We start from the raw sequence: 23,128 nt of genomic DNA, 5'->3' as shown, positions 1-23,128 counted from the left end.
AAGAGGGAGGGCTCCAGATTCCTGGGGCATTGGGACCTGTTCTGGGGCAGGAGGGACCTACACAGGCCAGACAGAGCAGGGACCAATGTCCTCGCGGGGAGGCTGACTAGTGCCGTGGGGGGAGGGTTTAAACTAATTTGGCAGGGGGATGGGCACCAGGATGTAGCACTGGAAAGGAGAAACAGGCTGCACAAAGGATTGGGAGAGACAGATAGCACTAGAGCAAGAAATAGTACAGTATTAGGTAGGGTTAGACTAAGAGAGAATACAAGAAGGTCTAAGATAGCTTTACAGTGCATATATGTAAATGCACGAAGTGTGAAAATAAGGTTGGTGAGCTGCAGGTGCAAATAGCCACGAGATGTTGTGGCGATAACGGAGACCAGGCTCAAAAAAGGGCAGGATTGCGTACTAAATATTCCTAGATACAAGGTGTTCAGGAAAGATAGGGAAGGAAAGAAAGGAGGGGGGTGGCAGTATTGATTAAGGAGAATATTGCAGTGCTGGAGAGAGAGGATGTCCTGGAGGGGTCAAGGACAGAATCTATTTGCTTAAAGTTAAGAAACAACAGAGGTGCCATTACACTACTGGGTGTATTCTATAGGCCACCAACTAGTGGGAAGGAGATAAAGGAGCAAATTTTCAGGGAAATTACAGAGAGGTGCAAGAGCCATAGAGTAGCGATAATGGGGGACTTCAATTATCCTAATATAGACTGGGATAGTAATAGTGTAAAGGGCAGAGAGGGGGAGGAATTTCTGAAGTGTATTCAGGAGAACTTTCTTGATCAGTATGTTTCTGGCCCAATGAGGAAGGAGGCATTGCTGGATCTAGTTCTGGGGAATGAGGTGGGTCAAGTGGAGCGAGAGTCAGTGGGGGAACATTTAGGGAACAGTGATCATAGTATCATAAGGTTTAGATTAGTTATGGAGAAGGACAAGGTGCATTCTAGAGTAAAAATACTTAATTGGAGGAGGGTCAAATTCAATGGGTTGAGAATGGATCTGGCCCGGGTAAATTGGAATCAAAGATTGGCAGGCAAAACTGTAACCGAACAATGGGCGGCCTCTGTGGAGGAGATGGGTCGGGTTCAGTCTAGGTATATTCCCACGAGGGGGAAAAGTGGGGCAACCAAAGCCAAAGCTCCCTGGATGATGAAAGAGTTAGAGAGTAAGATGAAGCAGAAAAAGGGGGCGTATGACAGATGTCAGATTGATAATACAAGTGAGAACTGGGCTGAGCATAGAAAGTTAAGAGAAGTGAAAAAGGAAATAAGAGGAGCAAAGAGAGAATATGAGAACAGACTGGCAGCCAAGATCAAAAGGAATCCAAAAGTCTACTACAGGCATATAAATAGTAAACAGGTAGTGAGAAGGGGTGGGGCCCATTTGGCACCAAAAATTTGGCACGCATGGAGACAGAGGTACTTAAGATACTGGATGAGCTAAAAATTGATGAACAGGAGGTACTAGAAAGGCTGGCTGTACTTAAAGTAGATAAGTCACCCGGTCCGGATGGGATGCATCCTAGGTTGCTGAGAGAAGTAAGGGTGAAATGGCAGAGGTGCTGGCCATAATCTTCCAAACATCCTTAGATATGGTGCCAGAGGACTGGAGAATTGCAAATGTTACACCCTCGTTCAAAGAAAGGGTGCAAGGATAAACCCAGCAACGACAGGCTAGCCAGTTTAACCTCAGTGGTGGGGAAGCTTTTAGAAACGATAATCCGGGATAAAATTAACAGTCACTTGGACAAGTGTGGATTTATTAGGGAAAGACAGCACAGATTTGTTAAGGCAAATCGTGTTTAACTAACCTGATTGAGTATTTTGATGAGGTAACAGAGAGGGTTGATGAGGGCAATGCGGTTGATGTGGTGTATATGGACTTTCAAAAGGCGTTTGATAAAGTGCCACATAATAGGCTTGTCAGCAAAATTGAAGCCCATGGAATAAAAGGGGCAGCGGTAACATGATATGAAATCGGCTAAGTGACAGGAAACAGAGAGTAGTGGTGAACGGTTGTTTTTTGGACTGGAGGGAGGTGTACAGTGGTTTTCCCCAGGGTCAGTGCTGGGACCACTGCTTTTCTTGATATATATTAATGACCTGGACTTAGGTATACAGGGCACAGTTTCAAAATTTGCAGATAACACAAATTTGGAAATGTAGTAAACAGTGAGGAGGATAGTGATAGACTTCAAGAGGATATAGACAGGCTGGTGGAATGGGCGGACGCATGGCTGATGAAATTTAAGGCAGGAAAATGCGAAGTGATACATTTTGGCAGGAAGAATGAGGAGAGGCAATATAAATTAGACAGCACAACTCTAAAAGGGGTGGAGGAACAGAGGGAACTGGGGGTATATATGCACAAATCCTTGAAGGTGGCAGGGCAGGTTGAGAAAGCAGTTAAAAAATGCATACGGGATCCTGGGCTTTATAAATAGAGTACAAAAGCAAGGAAGTCATGATGAACCTTTATAAAACACTGGCTCGATCACAATTGGATTATTGTGTCCAATTCTGGGCACCACTCTTTAGGAAGGATGTCAAGGCCTTACAGAGGATACAGAAAAGATTTACTAGAATGATTCCAGGGATGAGGGACTTCAGTTACATGGATAGACTGGAGAAACTGAGGTTGCTCTCCTTAGAGCAGAGAATGTTAAGAGGAGATTTGATAGAAGTGTTCAAAATTATGACGGGTTTAGATAAAGTAAATAATGAGAAACTGTTCTCATTGGTGGAAGAGTTGAGAACCAGAGGACACAGATTTAGGGTGATTGGCAAAAGAACCAAAAGCAACATGAGGAAAAACTTTCTTACACAGCGAGTGGTTATGTGGAATGTGCTGCCTGAAAGGGTGGTGGAGGCAGATTCAAAAAATAATTGAAGGGTCAAAATTTGCATGGATATGGGGAAAAAGCAAGGGAACGGGACTAACTGGATTGCACTTACAAAGAGCAGGCATGGGCTCAATGGTCCGAATGTATATAACAGTCAGTGTATATAACACAATCAGTGTATATAAAACAGCCAGATTATATATCACAGTCAGTTTATATATAACACAGCCAGTGTATATCGTACAACCAGTATATATAACAGTCAGTGCATATAAAATACTCGGCGTATATAACACGATTGGTGTATATAACACAGTCGATGTATGTAACACAGTCAGTGTGTATAACATAGTCAGTGTATATAAAATACTCGGTGTATATAACACGGTTGGTGTATATAACACAGTCGGTGTAAGTAACACAGTCAGTGTGTATAACACAGTCAGTATATATAATACAAGCTGTGTAAATATCACAGTAGCTGTATATAACAGTCAGTGTGAATAACAGAGTCAGTGTGAATAACACAGTTGGTGTATATAACACAGTTGGTGTATATAACTCAATTGTTGTATATAACACAGTCAGTGTATGTCACACAGTCAGTGTTTATAATAGTCAATGTATATGATGCAAGCTGTGCATAAAACACAGTTGGTGTGTATAAATCAGTCAGTATATATAACAGTCAGTGTAAATAATACAATCAGTGTATGTAATATAAGCAATGTATATAACACACACACTGTATGTAACATAATCAATGTATATAACAGTCAGTATATATAGCACAGTCGGTGTATATAGCACAGTCAGTATATATAGCACAGTCAGTGTATATGACACAGTCAGTGTATATAGCACAGTCAGTGTATATGACACAGTCAGTGTATATAGCACAGTCAGTGTATATAACACAGTCAGTATACATAACACGAGTGTCTATCATACAACCAGTGTATATAACACAGGCAGTGTATATAAAATACTAGGTGTAGAGACAGTCGATGTATGTGACACAGATGGTATATATTAAAAAATCAGCGTATGCAACACAGTCGGTGTAAATAACACAATCGGTGTATACAACACAGTCAGTGTTGATAACACAGTTTGTGTATTTAACACAATCGATCTATATAACACAGTCGGTATATACAATACTATCCGTTTATAGAACACAATTATTGTCTACAACACAGTCAGTGTATGTAACACAGTCAGTGTTTATAACACAAGTATTGTATAGACAGTGTATATAAACACAATCACTGTATATAACAGTCAATGCATTTAACACAAGCTGCATATATCACACAGTTGGTGTATATAAATCAGTCAGTGTATATAACAGTGTATATAAAACAATAAGTGTATATAACATAGTACGTATAACACTGTCAGTGTATATAACACATTCAGTGTATATAACACAATCAGTGCATGTAACACAATCACAATATATAACAGTCGGTGTATATAACACAGTCGGTTTATATAGCAGTCAGTGCAAACAACAGTCGGTGTACATAACACAATCAGTGTCTATAGCACAGTCAGTATATACAATATACCAGTGTATCTAACACAGTCAGTATATATAATGCAGTCAGTGTATATTACACAGTTATTGTATATAACACAGACAGTGTAGCTAACACAGCCAGTGTATGTAACACAGTCAGTATATATAAAATACTTGATGTACATAACACAGTTGGTATAAAACACAGTGTACCAAACACAGCCAGTGTAAATAACACAGTCAGTATATATAACATAGCCAGTGTATATCATACAACCATTGTACAGTGAGTGTATGTAAAATACTCAGTGTATATAACACAGTTGGTGTATATAAAATTGAATCCCATCCCTCTGGTACATTAACTCTCCCAATGAATCCCATTCCTTTGGTACATTAAATTCCCCATTGAACCTCATCTCTCTGGGACATGAACTCTCCCATTCAACCTCATCCCTCTGGTACATTAACTCTCCCATTGAACCCCATTCCTTTGGTACACTAACTCTCCCATTGAATCCCAGCGCTCTGGTACATTAACTCTCCCATTAAAACCCATCCCTCTTGTACATTAACTCTCCCATTTAACCTCATCCCTTTGGTACATTAACTCCCCCATTGAATCCCATTCCTTTGGTGCATTAACTCTCCCATTCAACCTCATCCCTCTGGTACATTTACTCTCCCATTGAATACCAGCCCTCCGGTACATTTACTCTCCCATTAGGCCCCATCCCCCTGGTACATTAACTTTCCCATTAGACCCCATCCCTCTGGTACATTTACTCTCCCATTAAAGCCCATTCCTTTGGTACATTAACTCTTCCAGTGAATCCCATCAATCCAGTACATTAACTCTCCCATTGAAGGCCATCCCTCTGATACATTAACTCTCCCATTGAACCCCATTACTCTGGTACATTAACTCCCCAATTGAAGCCAATCGCTTTGCTACATCAACACCCCCCATTGAATCCCATCCCTCTGGTACATTAACTCTCCCAATGAATCCCATCCCTCTGGTACATTAACTCTCCCATTGAATCCCAACTCTCTGGTCCATTAACTCTCACATTGAAGCCCATCCCTCTGATAAATTAACTCTCCCATTTAACCTCATCCCTCTGGTACATTCACCCTCCCATTGAATCCCATCCATCTGCTACATTATCTCTCCCATTAAAACCCATTCCTCTGGTACATTAACTCTTAAATTGAACCCCATTACTCTGGTACATTAACTCCCCGAGTGAAGCCCATCCCTTAGCTACATTAACACTCCCCAGTGAATCCCGTCCCTCTGGTACATTATCTCCCCATTGAATCCCATCCCTCTGGTACATTAACTCTCCCATTAGAACATAAGAACATAAGAAATTGGAGCAGGAGTAGGCCAATCGGCCCCTCGAGCCTGCTCCGCCATTTAATAAGATCATGGCTGATCTGATCCCAACCACAAATCTAAAGAACACAAGAAGTCGGAGCAGGACCCGGCCACATAGCCCCTGGGCCCTCTCCGCCACCCACAGGGCATTGACCGATCCGAACTCAGCTTCATGTCCAATTTCCTGCCCGCTCCCCATAACCCCTAATTCCCTTTACTTCGAGGAAACTGTCTATTTCTGTTTTAAATTTATCTAATGATGTAGCTTCCACAGCTTCCTGGGGCAGCATATTCCACAGACCTACCACCCTCTGAGTGAAGAAGTTTCTCCTCATCTCAGTTTTGAAAGAGCAGCCCCTTATTCTAAGATTATGCCCCCTAGTTCTAGTTTCACCCATCTTTGGGAACATCCTTACTGCATCCACCCGATCAAGACCCCTCACAATCTTATATGTTTCAATAAGATCGCCTCTCATTCTTCTGAACTCCAATGAGTAGAGTCCCAATCTACTCAACCTCTCCTCATATGTGCGCCCCCTCATCCCCGGGATTAACCGAGTGAACCTTCTTTGTACTGCCTCGAGAGCAAGTATGTCTTTTCTTAAGTATGGAGACCAAAACTGTATGCAGTATTCCAGGTGCGGTCTCACCAATACCTTATATAACTGCAGCAATACCTCCCTGTTTTTATATTCTATCCCCCTAGCAATAAAAGCCAACATTCCGTTGGCTTTCTTGATCACCTGCTGCACCTGCATACCAACTTTTTGATTTTCTTGCACTAGGACCCCCAGATCCCTTTGTACTGCAGTACTTTCCAGTCTCTCGCCATTAAGAAAATAACTTGCTCTCTGATTTTTCCTGCCAAAGTGCATAACCTCACATTTTCCAATATTATATTGCATCTGCCAAATCTCCGCCCACTCACCCAGCCTGTCTATATCCCCTTGCAGGTTTTTTATGTCCTCCTCACTCTCTACTTTCCCTCCCATCTTTGTATCATCTGCAAATTTTGATATGTTGCACTCGGTCCCCTCCTCCAAATCGTTAATATAGATTGTAAAGAGTTGGGGACCCAGCACCGACCCCTGTGGAACACCACTGGTTACTGGTTGCCAGTCCGAAAATGAACCATTTATCCCAACTCTCTGCTTCCTGTTTGATAACCAATCCTCCACCCATGCCAGAATATTACCCCCAATCCCGTGATTTTTTATCTTAAGTAATAATCTTTCATGTGGCACCTTGTCGAATGCCTTCTGGAAGTCTAAATACACTACGTCCACTGGTTCCCCTTTATCCACCCTATACGTTATATCCTCGAAGAACTCAAGCAAATTTGTCAGACATGACTTCCCCTTCATGAAGCCATGCTGACTTTGTCCTATTAAATTATGCTTATCTAAATGTTCCGTTACTGTCTCCTTAATAATAGACTCCAAAATTTTACCCACCACAGATGTTAAGCTAACTGGCCTATAATTTCCAGCCTTCTGCCTACTACCCTTTTTAAATAACGGTGTTACATTAGCAGTTTTCCAATCTGCCGGGACCTCTCCTGAGTCCAGGGAATTTTGGAAAACTATCACCAAAGCATCCACAATCCCTACTGCCACTTCCCTCAAGACCCTAGGATGGAAGCCATCAGGTCCAGGGGATTTATCCGCCTTGAGTCCCATTATTTTACTGAGTACCATCTCCTGAGTGATTTTAATCGTATTTAGCTCCTCCCCCCCGAGAGTCCCCTGTTTGTCCAGTGTTGGGATATTCTTAGTGTCCTCTACTGTAAAGACTGAAACAAAATATTTGTTCAGCATTTTTGCCATCTCCATGTTTCCCACCATTAATTTCCCGGTCTCATCCTCTAAGGGACCTATGTTTGCCTTAGCCACCCTTTTTCTTTTTATATAACTATAGAAACTCTTGCTATCTGTTTTTATATTTTTTGCTAATTTCTTTTCATAATCTAACTTCCCTTTCTTAATCAATCCTTTAGTTACTTTTTGCTGTCTTTTGAAGAATTCCCAATCTTCTATCCTCCCACTAAGTTTGGCTACCTTATATGTCCTTGTTTTTAGTCGGATACTATCCTTGATTTCTTTACTTAGCCACGGGTGGCTGTCATTTCTTTTACACCCTTTTTTCCTCAGTGGAATATATTTATTTTGAAAGTTGTAAAATAACTCCCTAAATGAACACCACTGCTCATGTACCGTCTTACCCTTTAATCTATTTTCCCAGTCCACTTTAATCAATTCCGCTCTCATACCATCATAGTCTCCTTTATTCAAGCTCAGTACGCTTGTTTGAGAATCAACCTTCTCACCCTCTAATTGGATATGGAATTCAACCATGTTGTGGTCGCTCGTTCCAAGGGGATCCTTAACTAGGACATTATTAATTAATCCTGACTCATTACACAGGACCAGGTCCAAGGTTGCCTGCCCCCTTGTAGGATCAGTTACATACTGCTCAAGAAATCCATCCCTGATGCACTCAATGAACTCGTCCTCAAGGCTGCTCTGCCCAATTTGATTTGTCCAGTTAATATGATAATTAAAATCCCCCATAATTATGGCTGTTCCCTTATTACATGCCCCGACTATCTCCTGATTAATACTTCTTCCAGCAGAGTTGCAACTATTAGGAGGCCTATATACTACGCCCACTAATGTTTTTTTTCCCTTATTATTCCTTATCTCCACCCAAACTGTTTCATTATCTTGATGCTTTGTCCCAATATCATTTCTCTGTATTACAGTGATTCCTTCCTTTATTAACATAGCCACCCCACCTCCCCTTCCTTCCTGCCTGTCCTTCCTGATTGTTAAATACCCTGGCATATTTAATTCCCAGTCGTTGTCACCCTGCAGCCATGTTTCTGTAATGGCCACAAGATCATACCCATACGTAGTTATTTGTGCCGTTAACTCGTCCATTTTATTACGAATGCTACGTGCATTCAGATAAAGAACTTTCAAATCTGTTTTGTGACGCTTAGTTCCTGCTTTTTCCTTTTTTAACACTTTACCTATTACTCCATACCTTCTGTCCCTTCCTGTTACGCTTTCCTCTCTCTCCCTGCTCAGGTTCCCAACCCCCTGCCACTTTAGTTTAAACCCTCCCCAACAGCACTAGCAAACACTCCTCCTAGGACAGCGGTCCCGGCCCTGCCCAGGTGCAGACCGTCCGGTTTGTACTGGTCCCACCTCCCCCAGAACCGTTTCCAGTGTCCCAGGAATTTGAATCCCTCCCCCTTGCACCATTCCTCTAGCCACGTATTCATTTGAAATATCCTCCTATTTCTACTCTGACTAGCACGTGGCACTGGCAGCAATCCTGAGATTACTACCTTTGAGGTCCTATTTTTTAATTTACCTCCTAACTCCCTATATTCTGCTTTTAGGACCTCATCCCCTTTTTTACCTATATCGTTGGTGCCTATGTGCACCACGACAGCTGGCTGTTCGCCCTCCCCCTCCAAAATGTTCTTTGAACCCAATCCATCCGATACATTAACTCTCCCTTTGAATCCCATTCCTCTGGTACATTAACTCTCCCAGTGAACCAAATCCATCCGATACAATAACTCTCCCATTGAACCCAATCCATCCGATACAATAACTCTCCCATTGAACCCAATCCATCCAATACATTAACTCTCCCTTTGAATCCCACCCCATTGGTACATTAAATCTACCATTGTATGCAATTCCTCTGGTACATTAACTCTCCCATTGAACCCAATCCATTCGATACACTAACTCCCCCAATGAATCCTATCCCTCTGGTACATTAACTTTCTCACTGAACCCCAACCCTCTGGTACATTAACTCTCCCAATGAATCCCATCCCTCTGGTACATTAACTCTCTCATTGAATCCCATCACTCCGATAAATTAACTCTCCCATTCAATCCCATCTCTCTGGTACGTTAACTCTCCCATGGAACCCCTTCCCTCCGGTACATTAACTCACCCATTGAATCCCATTCCTCTGGGGCATTAACTCTCCCATTGAAGCCCATCCCTCTGGTATATTAACTCTCCCATTAAAACAATCCCTCTGGTAGATTAACTCACCCATTGTAGCCCATTCCTCTCGCAAATTAACTCTCCCATTAAAACCCATCCCTCTGGTACATTATCTCATCCATTGAACCCCATTTCGCTGGTACATTAACTCCCCGATTGAAGCCCATCCCTCTGGTACATAAACTCTCCCATTAAATCCCATGCCTCTGGTACATAAACTCTCCCATTAAATCCCATGCCTCTGGTACATTAACTCTCCCATTAAATCCCATCCCTCTGGTACATTAACTCTCCCATTGAAGCCCATCATTCTGTGAAATTAACTCTCCCATTGAAGCCCATCACTCTGGTAGATTAACTCTCACATTGAAGCCCATAACTCTGGTACATTAACTCTCGCAATCAATCCCAACTCTCTGGTCCATTAATTCACCCATTGAATCTCATCTCTCTGGTACATTAACTCTCCCATTGACTCCCACCCCCTGGTACATTCACCCTCCCATTGAATCTCATCCCTCTGGTACATTAACTCTCCGAATGAATCCCATTCCTTTGGTAGATTAACTCTCCCATTGAAGCCCATCCCTCTGGTACATTAACTCTCGCATTGACTCCCACCCCTCTGGTCCATTAACTCTCACATTGAAGCCCATCCCTCTGATAAATTAACTCTCCCATTTAACCTCATCCCTCTGGTACATTCACCCTCCCATTGAATCCCATCCATCTGCTACATTATCTCTCCCATTAAAACCCATTCCTCTGGTACATTAACTCTTAAATTGAACCCCATTACTCTGGTACATTAACTCCCCGAGTGAAGCCCATCCCTTAGCTACATTAACACTCCCCAGTGAATCCCGTCCCTCTGGTACATTATCTCCCCATTGAATCCCATCCCTCTGGTACATTAACTCTCCCATTGAACCCAATCCATCCGATACATTAACTCTCCCTTTGAATCCCATTCCTCTGGTACATTAACTCTCCCAGTGAACCAAATCCATCCGATACAATAACTCTCCCATTGAACCCAATCCATCCGATACAATAACTCTCCCATTGAACCCAATCCATCCAATACATTAACTCTCCCTTTGAATCCCACCCCATTGGTACATTAAATCTACCATTGTATGCAATTCCTCTGGTACATTAACTCTCCCATTGAACCCAATCCATTCGATACACTAACTCCCCCAATGAATCCTATCCCTCTGGTACATTAACTTTCTCACTGAACCCCAACCCTCTGGTACATTAACTCTCCCAATGAATCCCATCCCTCTGGTACATTAACTCTCTCATTGAATCCCATCACTCCGATAAATTAACTCTCCCATTCAATCCCATCTCTCTGGTACGTTAACTCTCCCATGGAACCCCTTCCCTCCGGTACATTAACTCACCCATTGAATCCCATTCCTCTGGGGCATTAACTCTCCCATTGAAGCCCATCCCTCTGGTATATTAACTCTCCCATTAAAACAATCCCTCTGGTAGATTAACTCTCCCATTGAAGCCCATCCCTCTGGTACATTAACTCTTCCATTGAACCCCATTACTCTGGTACATTAACTCACCCATTGTAGCCCATTCCTCTCGCAAATTAACTCTCCCATTAAAACCCATCCCTCTGGTACATTATCTCATCCATTGAACCCCATTTCGCTGGTACATTAACTCCCCGATTGAAGCCCATCCCTCTGGTACATAAACTCTCCCATTAAATCCCATGCCTCTGGTACATAAACTCTCCCATTAAATCCCATGCCTCTGGTACATTAACTCTCCCATTGAAGCCCATCATTCTGTGAAATTAACTCTCCCATTGAAGCCCATCACTCTGGTAGATTAACTCTCACATTGAAGCCCATAACTCTGGTACATTAACTCTCGCATTCAATCCCAACTCTCTGGTCCATTAATTCACCCATTGAATCTCATCTCTCTGGTACATTAATTCCCCCATCGAATCCCAACTCTCTGGTACATTAACTACCCCATTGTACCCCATCCCTCTGGAACAAAAACTCCCCCATTGTACCCCATCCCTCTGGTACATTCGCCCTCCCATTGAATCCAATCCCTCTCGTACAATAACTCTCCCATTGAGTCCCATTCCTCCGGTACATTAACTCTCCCATTGAACCCAATCCATCCGATACATGAACTCTCCCACTGAACCCAATAGATCCGATACATTAACTCTCCCATTGAATCCCATCCCTCTGGTACATTAACTCTCCCATTAAATTCCATCCCTCTGGTACATTAACTCTCCCATTAAATTCCATCCCTCTGGTACATTAACTCTCCCATTGAACCCAGTCCATCCGATACATTAACTCTCCCATTGAAGCCTATCCCTCTGGTACATTAACTCTTAAATTGAACCCCATCCCTCTGGTACATTAAGTCTCCCATTGAAGCCCATTCCTCTGGTACATTAACTCCCCGAGTGAAGCGTATCACTCTGGTACAGTAACTCTCCCAGTGAATCCCATCCCTCTCGTACATTAACTCTCCCATTAAATTCCATCCCTCTTGTACATTCACTCTCCCATTGAATCCCATCCCTCTCGTACATTAACTCTCCCGTTGAATCCCATTCCTCTGGTACATTAACTCTCCCATTAAATTCCATCCCTCTGCTACATTAACTCTCCCATTGAACCCAATCCATCCGATACATTAACTCTCCCATTGAATCCCACCCCTCCGGTACATTAACTCTCCCATTGAACCCAATCCATCCGATACATTAACTCTCCCATTGAATCACATCCCTCTGCTACATTAACTCTTCCATTGAATCTCAACCCTTTGGTACATTAACTCTTCCATTAAAACCCATCCCTCTGTACATTATCTCTCCCATTAAAAACCATCCCTCTGGTATATTAACTCTTCCATTGAAGCCCAATCCCTCTGGTACATTAACTCTTAAATTGAACCCCATTACTCTGGTACATTATCTCTCCCATTAATTCCCACCCCTCTGGTACATTCACCCTCCCATTGAATCCCATCGCTCTGGTACATTATCTCTCCCATTGACTTCCACCCATCTGGCACATTCACCATCCCAATGAATCCCATCTCCCTGGTACATTAACTCTCCTATTGAATCCGACACGTCTGGTACATTAACTGTCCCATTGAATCCCATCCACCTCGTACATTAATTTTCCCATTGAAGCCCATCCCTCTTGTACATTAACTCTCCCGTTGACTCCACCCCTCTGGTACATTAACTCTCCCATTGTAGCCCATCCCTCTGGGACATTAAGTCTCCAATTGACTCCCACCCCTCTGGTACATTCACCCTCCCATTGAATCCCACCCCTCTGGTACATTCACCCTCCCATTGAATCCCATCACTCTGGTACATTAACTGTCCCATTAAAACCCAAACCTCTGGTACATTAACTCTTCCATTGAATCCCATTACTCTGGGACATTAACTCTCCTATTTAAGCCCATCCTTCTGGTACATTAACTCTCCCATTGAGTCCCATCCCTCCGGTACATTCACCCTCCCATTGAATCCAATCCCTCTGGTACATTAACTCTCCCATTAAATCCCATCCCTCTGGTACATTAACTCTCCCATTAAATCCCATCCCTCTGGTACATTAACTCTCCCATTGAAGCCCATCATTCTGTGAAATTAACTCTCCCAATGAAGCCCATCACTCTGGTAGATTAACTCTCCCATTGAAGCCCATCACTCTGGTACATTAACGATCCCATTGAATCCCAACCTTCAGGTACATTAACCCTCCCATTGAATCCCATCCCTCTGGTACAATAACTCTCACAATGAAGCCTATCACTCTGGTACATTAGCTCTCACATTGAATCCCAACTCTCTGGTCCATTAATTCACCCATTGAATCCCATCTCTCTGGTACATTAATACCCCATGGAAACCCAACTCTCTGGTACATTAACTACCCCATTGTTCCCCATCCCTCTGGAACAAAAACTCCCCCATTATACCCCATCCCTCTGGTACATTCACCCTCCCATTCAATCCAATGCCTCTTGTACATTAACTCTCCTGTTGAATCCCATCCCTCTGGTACATTAACTCTCCCATTGAATCCCATCCCTCTCGTACATTAACTCTCCTGTTGAATCCCATCCCGCTGGTACATTCACTCTCCCATTCAATCCCACCCCTCTGGTACATTAAATTTCCCATTAAATTCCATCCCTCTGGTACATTAACTCTCCCATTGAATCACATCCCTCTGCTACATTAACTCTCCCATTGAATCTCAACCCTTTGGTACATTAACTCCCCCATTGAAGCCCAATCCCTCCGGTACATTCATTCTTAAATTGAACCCCATTACTCTGGTACATTATCTCTCCAATTAATTCCCATCCCTCTGGTACATTCACCCTCCCATTGAATCCCAACTCCCTGGTACATTATCTCTCCCATTGACTTCCACCCATCTGGTGCATTAACTCTCCCATTGAATCCCATCCGCCTCGTACATTAATTCTCCCATTGAATCCCATTCCTTTGGTACATTAACTCTCCCATTGAAGCCCATCCCTCTGGTACATTAACTCTCCCGTTAACTCCACCCCTCTGGTACATTCACCCTCCCATTGTAGCCCATCCCTCTGGTACATTAATTCTCCCATTGAATCCCATTCCTTTGGTACATTAACTCTCCCATTGAAGCCCATCCCTCTGGTACATTAACTCTCCCGTTAACTCCACCCCTCTGGTACATTCACCCTCCCATTGAATCCCATCCCTCTGGTACATTAACTCTCCCAATGAATCCCATTCCTTTGGCAGATTAAATCTCCCATTGAAGCCCATCCCTCTGGTGGATTAACTCTCGCATTGACTCCCACCCCTCTGGCACATTAACACTCCCATTCAATCCCATCCGTCTGGTGCATTAACTCTCCCATTGAAACCCATCCCTCTGGTACATTCACCCACCCATTCAAGCCCATCCCTCTGGTAAATTAACTCTCCCATTGAATCCCATCCCTTTGGAACATTACCTCAGCCAATGAAGCCCGTCCCGCCGATAAATTAACTCTCCCACTGAATCCCGTCCCGCCGATAAATTAACTCTCCCATTGAATCCCGTCCCTCCGGTAAATTAACTCTCCCATTGAATCCCATCCCTCCGGTAAATTAACTCTCCCATTGAATCCCGTCCCTCCGGTGAATTAACTCTCCCATTGAATCCCGTCCCTCCGGTAAATTAAATCTCCCACTGAATCCCATCCCTCCGGTAAATTAACTCTCCCATTGAATCCCATCCTCTGGTACATTAACTCTCCCATTGAAGCCCAATCCCTCTGGTACATTAACTCTTAAATTGAACCCCATTACTCTGGTACATTAACTCTCCCATTAACTCCCACCCCTCCGGTAAATTAACTCTCCCATTGAAGCCCATCACTTTGGTACATTAACTCTCCTATTTAAGCCCATCCTTCTGGTGCATTTACTCTCCCATTGAATCCCATCCGTCTGGTACATTTACTCTCCCATTGAATCCCATCCCTCTGGTACATTAACTCACCCATTAAAACCCATCCCTCTGGTACATTAACTCCCCCATTGAAGCCCAATCCCTCCGGTACATTAACTCTTAAATTGAACCCCATTACTCTGGTACATTATCTCTCCCATTAACTCCCACCCCTCTGATGCATTCACCCTCCCATTGAATCCCATCCGTCTGGTACATTAACTCTCCCATTGAATCCCATCCCTCTGGTACATTATCTCTCCCATTGACTCCCACCCCTCTGGCACATTAACACTCCCATTCAATCCCATCCGTCTGGTACATTAACTCTCCCATTGAAACCCATCCCTCTGGTACATTCACCCACCCATTCAAGCCCATCCCTCTGGTAAATTAACTCTCCCATTGAATCCTATCCCTTTGGAACATTACCTCAGCCAATGAAGCCCGTCCCGCCGATAAATTAACTCTCCCATTGAATCCCGTCCCTCCGGTAAATTAACCCTCCCATTGAATCCCATCCCTCCGGTAAATTAACTCTCCCATTGAATCCCATCCCTCCGGTAAATGAACTCTCCCATTGAATCCCGTCCCTCCGGTAAATGAACTCTCCCATTGAATCCCGTCCCTCCGGTAAATTAACTCTCCCATTGAATCCCGTCCCTCCGGTAAATTAACTCTCCCATTGAATCCCGTCCCTCCGGTAAATTAACTCTCCCATTGAATCCCATCCTCTGGTACATTAACTCTCTCATTGAATCCCATCCCTCTGGTACATTATCTCTCCCATTGACTTCCACCCATCTGGCACATTCACCATCCCATTGAATCCTATCTCCCTGGTACATTAACTCTCCCATTGACTCCCACCCCTCTGGTACATTAACTCTCCCAATGAATCCCATTCCTTTGGTAGATTAACTCTCCCATTGAAGCCCATCCCTCGGGTACATTAACTCTCGAATTGACTCCCACCCCTCTGGCACATTAACACTCCCATTCAATCCCATCCGTCTGGTCCATCAAGTCTCCCATTGAAACCCATCCCTCTGGTACATTCACCCACCCATTCAAGCCCATCCCTCTGGTAAATTAACTCTCCCATTGAATCCCATCCCTTTGGAACATTACCTCAGCCAATAAAGCCTGTCCCGCCGATAAATTAACTCTCCCATTGAATCCCGTCTCTCTGGTAAATTAACTCTCCCACTGAATCCCATCCCTCCGGTAAATTAACTCTCCATTGAATCCCATCTCTCCGGTACATTAACTCTCCCATTGAACCAAATCCATCCGATACAATAACTCTCCCATTGAATCCCATCCATCCGAAACATTAACTCTCCCATTGAATCCCATCCATCCGAAACATTAACTCTCCCATTGAATCTCAACCCTTTGGTACATTAACTCCCCCATTGAATCCCATCCCTCCGGTGCATTAACTCTCCCATTAAAACCCATCCCTCTGGTACATTAACTCTCCCATTGAAGCCCAATCCCTCTGGTACATTAACTCTCCCATTAAATTCCATCCCTCTGGTACATTAACTCTCGCATTGAATCTCATCCTTCTGGTGCATTCACTCTTCTATTGAAGCCCATCACTCTGGTGCATTAACTCTCCCATTAAAACCCAACCCTCTGGTACATTAACTCTGCCATTGAATCCCATTACTCTGGTACATCAACTCTCCTATTGAACCCATCATTCTGGTACATTAACAGTCCCATTGAACCCCATCAATCTGGAACATTTACTCTCCCATTGAAACCAATCACTGTCGTACATTAACACTCCTATCGAATCCCATCCCTCTGGTACATTCACCCTCCCACTGAAACCCATCCGTCTGGTACATTAACTCTCCCATTGAATCCCATCCATCTGGTCCTTAACTCTCTTATTGAATCCCATCCATCTGGTACATTAACTCTCCCATTGAATCCCATCTCCCTGGTACATTAACTCTCCCATTGAATCCGACACGTCTGGTACATTAACTGTCCCATTGAATCCCATCCACCTCGTACATTAATGCTCCCATTGAATCCCATTCCTTTGGTACATTAACTCTCCCATTGAAGCCCACCCTTCTGGTACATTCACCCTCCCATTGAATCCCATCCCTCTGGTACATTAACTCTCCCAATGAATCCCATTCCTTTGGTAGATTAACACTCCCATTCAATCCCATCCCTCTGGTACATTAACTGTCCCATTGAATCCCATCCACCTCGTACATTAATTCTCCCATTGAATCCCATTCCTTTGGTACATTAACTCTCCCATTGAAGCCCATCCCTCTGGTACATTAACTCTCCCATTGAAGCCCATCCCTCTGGTACATTAACTCTCCCATTGAAGCCCATCCCTCTGGTACATTAACTCTCGCGTTGACTCCACCCCTCTAGTACGTTAACTCTCCCATTGAATCCCATCCCTCTGGTACATTAACTCTCCCATTGACTCCCACCCCCTGGTACATTCACCCTCCCATTGAATCTCATCCCTCTGGTACATTAACTCTCCGAATGAATCCCATTCCTTTGGTAGATTAACTCTCCCATTGAAGCCCATCCCTCTGGTACATTAACTCTCGCATTGACTCCCACCCCTCTGGCACATTAACTGTCCCATTCAATCCCATCCGTCTGGTACATTAATTCTCCCATTAAAACCAATGCCTCTGGTACATTAACTCTCCCATTGAACCCCATCACTCTGGTACATTAACTCTCCCATTGAAGCCCATTCCTATGCTACATTAACTCTCCCAATGAATCCCAACCCTATGCTACATTAACTCTCCCATTGAAACCCATCCCTCTGGTACATTAACTCTCCCATTGAATCCCATCCCTCTGGTACATTATCTCTCCCAATGAATTACATCACTCTGGTATATTATCTCTCCCAATGAATCACATCCCTCTGGTACATTAACTCTCCCATTGAAGCCCATCCCTCTGGTACATTATCTCTCCCGATGAATCACATCTCTCTGGTACTTTAACTTTCCGATTGAAACCCATCACTCTGGTACATTAACTCTCACATTGAATTCCATCCCCCTGGTACATTCACCCTCCCATTGAATCCCATCCATCTGGTACATTAACTCTCCCATTGAATCCCATCCGTCTGGTACATTAACTCTCCCACTGAATCCCATCCATCTGGTACATGAACTCTCCCAGTGAATCCCATCCCTCTGGCACATTATCTCTCCCATTAACTCCCACCCCTCTGGTACATTCACCCTCCCATTGAATCCCATCCCTCTGGTACATTAACTCTCCCATTAACTCCCACCCCTCTGGTACATTCACCCTCCCATTGAATCCCATCCGTCTGGTACATTAACTTTTCCAATGAATCCCATCCCTCTCGTACATTAACTCTCCCATTGAATCCCATCCCTCTGGTACATTAGCACTCCCACTGAATCCCATCCCTCTGGTACATTCACCTCCCATTGAATCCCATCCCTTTCGTACATTAACTCTCCCAAAGAATCCCCTCCCTTTGGAACATTACCTCAGACATTGAAGCCCATCCCTCCAATAAATTAACTCTCCCATTGAATCCCATCCCTCCGGTAAATTAACTCACCCATTGAGTCCCATTCCTCCGGTAAATTAACTCTCCCATTGAATCCCATCCCTCTGAAACATGAACTCTTCCATTGAACGCCATCCCTCTGGTACATTAACTCTCCCAGTGAACCCCATCCCTCCAGTACATTATCTCACCCATTGAATCCCATCCCTCGAGAACATCAACTCTCCCATTGAAGCCCATCCCTCTGGTACATTAACTCTCCCATTGAATCCCATCCCTTGAGAACATCAACTCTCCCACTGAATCCCATCACTCTGGTACATTATCTCTCCCATTAAAACCCATCTCTCTGGTACATTAACTCTCCCATTAAAACCCATTCCTTTGGTACACTAACTCTCCCATTGAAGCCCATTCATTTGGTACATTAACTCTCCCACTGAATCCCATCACTCTGGTTCATTATCTCTTCCATTAAAACCCATCCCTCTGGTACATTAACTCTTCCATTGAAGCCCATCCTTCTGGTACATTAATTCTCCCATTGAATCCCATCCCTCTCATAAACTAACTCTCTTTCTACTCTATCCATGTGTCCTGTAATGTCCACTTCTACTTCTTGGTTGACCATGTTCTGTTGATTATAATCCCAACACCCCTCTTCCTCTGTGATGCTGCAGAGTTTTGTCATTTGCTGCTCGAACACAGAGCTCCTTTGCTCCACAGATTCAACTGTCTGGCACTTAGTGCCAATGTGCTGTCACTGGCTACATTGTGGATCCACATTGGTACACACCACGAGGGTTCCTGCACTGCCTTCATTCGTGTCTAACTTCAAAATGTGGACAGTGTTAACCTGATCTCCCACATGTCAAACTCAAATTCACACAATTATTAATCAGAGGGAAATAGCAGCATCTCACTGCTCTAAGTCTGAAGTCTGAAGTCCCACCGAGAATAAGCTTCACCGTTGTCTGTATACGTAGTGAGTGAGATACGGGACTAATAAATGATACCTGAAGTATGGTATAATAGATGTAAGAGGCATGCTCAGAATGTTATCGTATCTTATCTTTGAAAGGCAGTAAAGGCACTAAAACTAATAGATTTACTTGAAATAAAAGCAATTAAGACACAGCAAGAAATGAATAGTTCAATACTTAAAATCATAAAGATAAATTCAGTCCATCGTGGGTTGGAACACATTTCTTCCGTAATCTGATAATCACCAAGATTTTTGGATGGAGCAGTTTTTTGTAGACCCGGGCGGGGGCGGGGGGTACGGGGGGTAGAGTTTCTGCTTTGGGGACAATCCGCAAATTGGGCACAAATTGCGATGAAATTGCACTGGTTCGGTTACAGTTAAGTTTCCGCTGAAATGCATTTCCATAATCAGCGCAATTGGGCAGTGTAATAGAACGTAATTCTTTATTTCTCCTCTTTCCATTAAAATGTATTCCTTGATGTATTTAAGTGTGTTAAGTTTTAAAGATCATGCAAACTCGATTATCCGCAACCTTTTGTGCTGGTTCAGGCAGATTGCGCTGATAAAACCAGTGCAATCCAGCAGAAACTCTACCCCCACGATGGGATTTCAAATGTGAGAAATGCAATTCCTACATTGATCTCACACAGTTCACCTTCACAAGCTGAGTAGATTAGACAGTGTTGTCTGTGCAATAATGCCTTTCATGTCACATGTGTTAACACTGAAACATTTATACTTTTCCTCTCAGGTATATCTCTGATGGGTCAGCCTTCAGAGATAATGAAATGGTGTTTCCCCAAGTATACACTGACATACAGTAACAATTCAGAGGCTGCCCAGTCACTAAGTAACCTTTGGCTTTATTAGTTTTTGAGCATAAGCAGTGACACCAACAAAGAAGGCTCACTAACTCTGGTTGAAAATATGGGGCAGTTTCATGCATTGGTCAATCCCCTGACACCAAGACAAAGGAATACAAAGGATTTACCCTGTCTATCTAAAGACATATAAAGATGTGAGAGTGTCTCCACTCGTGGGAGGGTGCAATTACAGCTGTGTTATATCCTGTGATACATGATGTGCTATTATATATACTGCAGTGTTATATCCAGTGACACCGTGTATCACAGGATATAACACTCCAGTATATATTATATAATAACACATCGTGTATCACTGGATATAACACTCCAGTATATATTATATAATAACACATCGTGTATCACTGGATATAACACTCCAGTATATATTATATAATAACACATCGTGTATCACTGGATATAACACTCCAGTATATATTATATAATAACACATCGAGTATCACTGGATATAACACTCCAGTATATATTATATAATAACACACCATGTATCACAGGATATAACACTCCAGTATATATTATATAATAACACACCGTGTATCACTGGATATAACACTGCAGTATATATTATATAATAACACACCATGTATCACTGGATATAACACTCCAGTATATATTATATAATAACACACCGTGTATCACTGGATATAACACTGCAGTATATATTATATAATAACACACCATGTATCACTGGATATAACACTCCAGTATATATTATATAATAACACACCATGTATCACTGGATATAACACTGCAGTATATATTATATAACACACCGTGTATCACTGGATATAACACTCCAGTATATATTATATAATAACACACGGTGTATCATTGGATATAACACTGCAGTATATATTATATAACACACCGTGTATCACTGGATATAACACTCCAGTATATATTATATAATAACACACCGTGTATCACTGAAGTGGAGCTTGAACCCACAAACTCCTGACTCAGGGGAGAGAGATATTACTGAGCCACTGCTGATACCCTAATATATCTCCGTTCCTTCATTGTCGCTGGGTCAAAATCCTGGAACTCCCTTCCTAACAGCACTGTGGGAGAACCTTCACCACACGGACTGCAGCGGTTCAAGAAGGCGGCTCACCACCACCTTCTCAAGGGCAATTAGGGATGGGCAATAAATGCTGGGCTCGCCAGCGACGCCCACATCACATGAAGGAATAAAAAAAAGAAAGATATGCTGATAGGGTTAGATAAAGAGGAGTGAGAGGAGGCTCGTGTGGAGTGAACCCACCTGCTTGGACGTGTTGGGCCGAATGGCCTGATTCTGTGCCTTAATTTCTATGTATTATACCCCAGTCCCAGTAACACACGGCATATTATTACGCTGACACCGTGACAAGTTGTTTAAAATTAACAAACTCCCATTTGCCTGTGAGCAGTTACCTTGAGAGCCACTTGGCAGTCCCTGGGTGTCCACTCCACCTGGTAACACTCTGCAACACTCTGGTTTGCCGGTCCCACGGACACCCTGAGCTCAGCCACGCCGTCCCATGTGTGGCAGAACTGGGTTCGGTTGAGCCAGCAGAGGTTCCTGAGCAGGGCCAGTCCCGTGTCAGGCAAGTGGCCCGAGTCGATCTGGGCGAGGGTCTTGTCCTGGCTCAGGGTCCTCAGTGAGAGGGACAGGCTCCTCCTGTCCCACACCAGCCCGCTGATCTGCCCCTTCAGGATCCAGTTGGTGTCCGGCTTGTCCACCACCTGCCAGTAAAGGACGCCGATGGTCATGAGGAAGAGCAGGGCCACCCCCAGGCAGGCGACCGCCCCCTTCCACGTCTCGTTCATCTCCTTGATGCCGGGCTCCAGGCTGGCATCGCCCACGGGGCTGGGCATCTCCCTGGCCCGTCTCACCATCTCCACTTCGCCGCCCCGCTCGCTTTCCCCGCTTGTCCCTCTCTCCCCGTTAATCGCCGGGACTTCTTGGGAGGGGGGGTGGCGGTGGGCGATGCGGGAGGTTGCACTGTCCCGGTACCGGGGCCGCTCCGGAGCCCCCCCACCCACCCACCCCCGAACTCTCACTTTACACCCACGGCTCCGCCTGTTGCACTCGGTCAGTGTGGTCGCTGCCAAACAGCCGCTAAACTGCTGCTCCGGCACTATTCACCCGCATATGACCCCGGGCTGGAACCGAACCAAGCGCAAGGATCAGCCCAGGGGATCGGCACATGGAGCAGCCCCAGGCTGTAAACCAACCAAGGACACGGAATTCACACCGGGATCAGCCCAGGAAATCCACTAATTGATCATTCAAAGGAATCCACTAACCGACCAGCACAAGGAATCAACTCTGACCAAGCCAGCGAATCCATTAACTGACCAGCCCAGGGAACCCACTAACTGACAGTGCCAGCGAA

General features: G+C 44.0%; 1 protein-coding gene across 5 annotated transcripts in view; it reads right to left on the bottom strand.

The window, feature by feature from the left end:
• Positions 1–22,820, bottom strand: part of LOC137327804 (SITS-binding protein-like) — a 199,672-nt gene extending 176,852 nt beyond the window's left edge. For all 5 annotated transcript variants that reach the window (XM_067993617.1, XM_067993620.1, XM_067993618.1 and 2 more), the window contains exon 1: positions 22,164–22,820. In XM_067993617.1, the coding sequence (XP_067849718.1) occupies positions 22,164–22,628 (465 nt within the window). In that variant the 5' untranslated portion in view covers positions 22,629–22,820. The remainder of the gene's footprint in view (positions 1–22,163) is intronic.
• Between the last annotated feature and the right edge of the window lie 308 nt (positions 22,821–23,128).

The sequence above is a fragment of the Heptranchias perlo genome, chromosome 12 (assembly GCF_035084215.1).
Source record: "Heptranchias perlo isolate sHepPer1 chromosome 12, sHepPer1.hap1, whole genome shotgun sequence".
NCBI classification, from domain to species: domain Eukaryota; kingdom Metazoa; phylum Chordata; class Chondrichthyes; order Hexanchiformes; family Hexanchidae; genus Heptranchias; species Heptranchias perlo.
The sequence above is the reverse complement of the archived record's forward strand: the minus strand, read 5'-3'. Positions and strand labels throughout refer to the sequence as shown.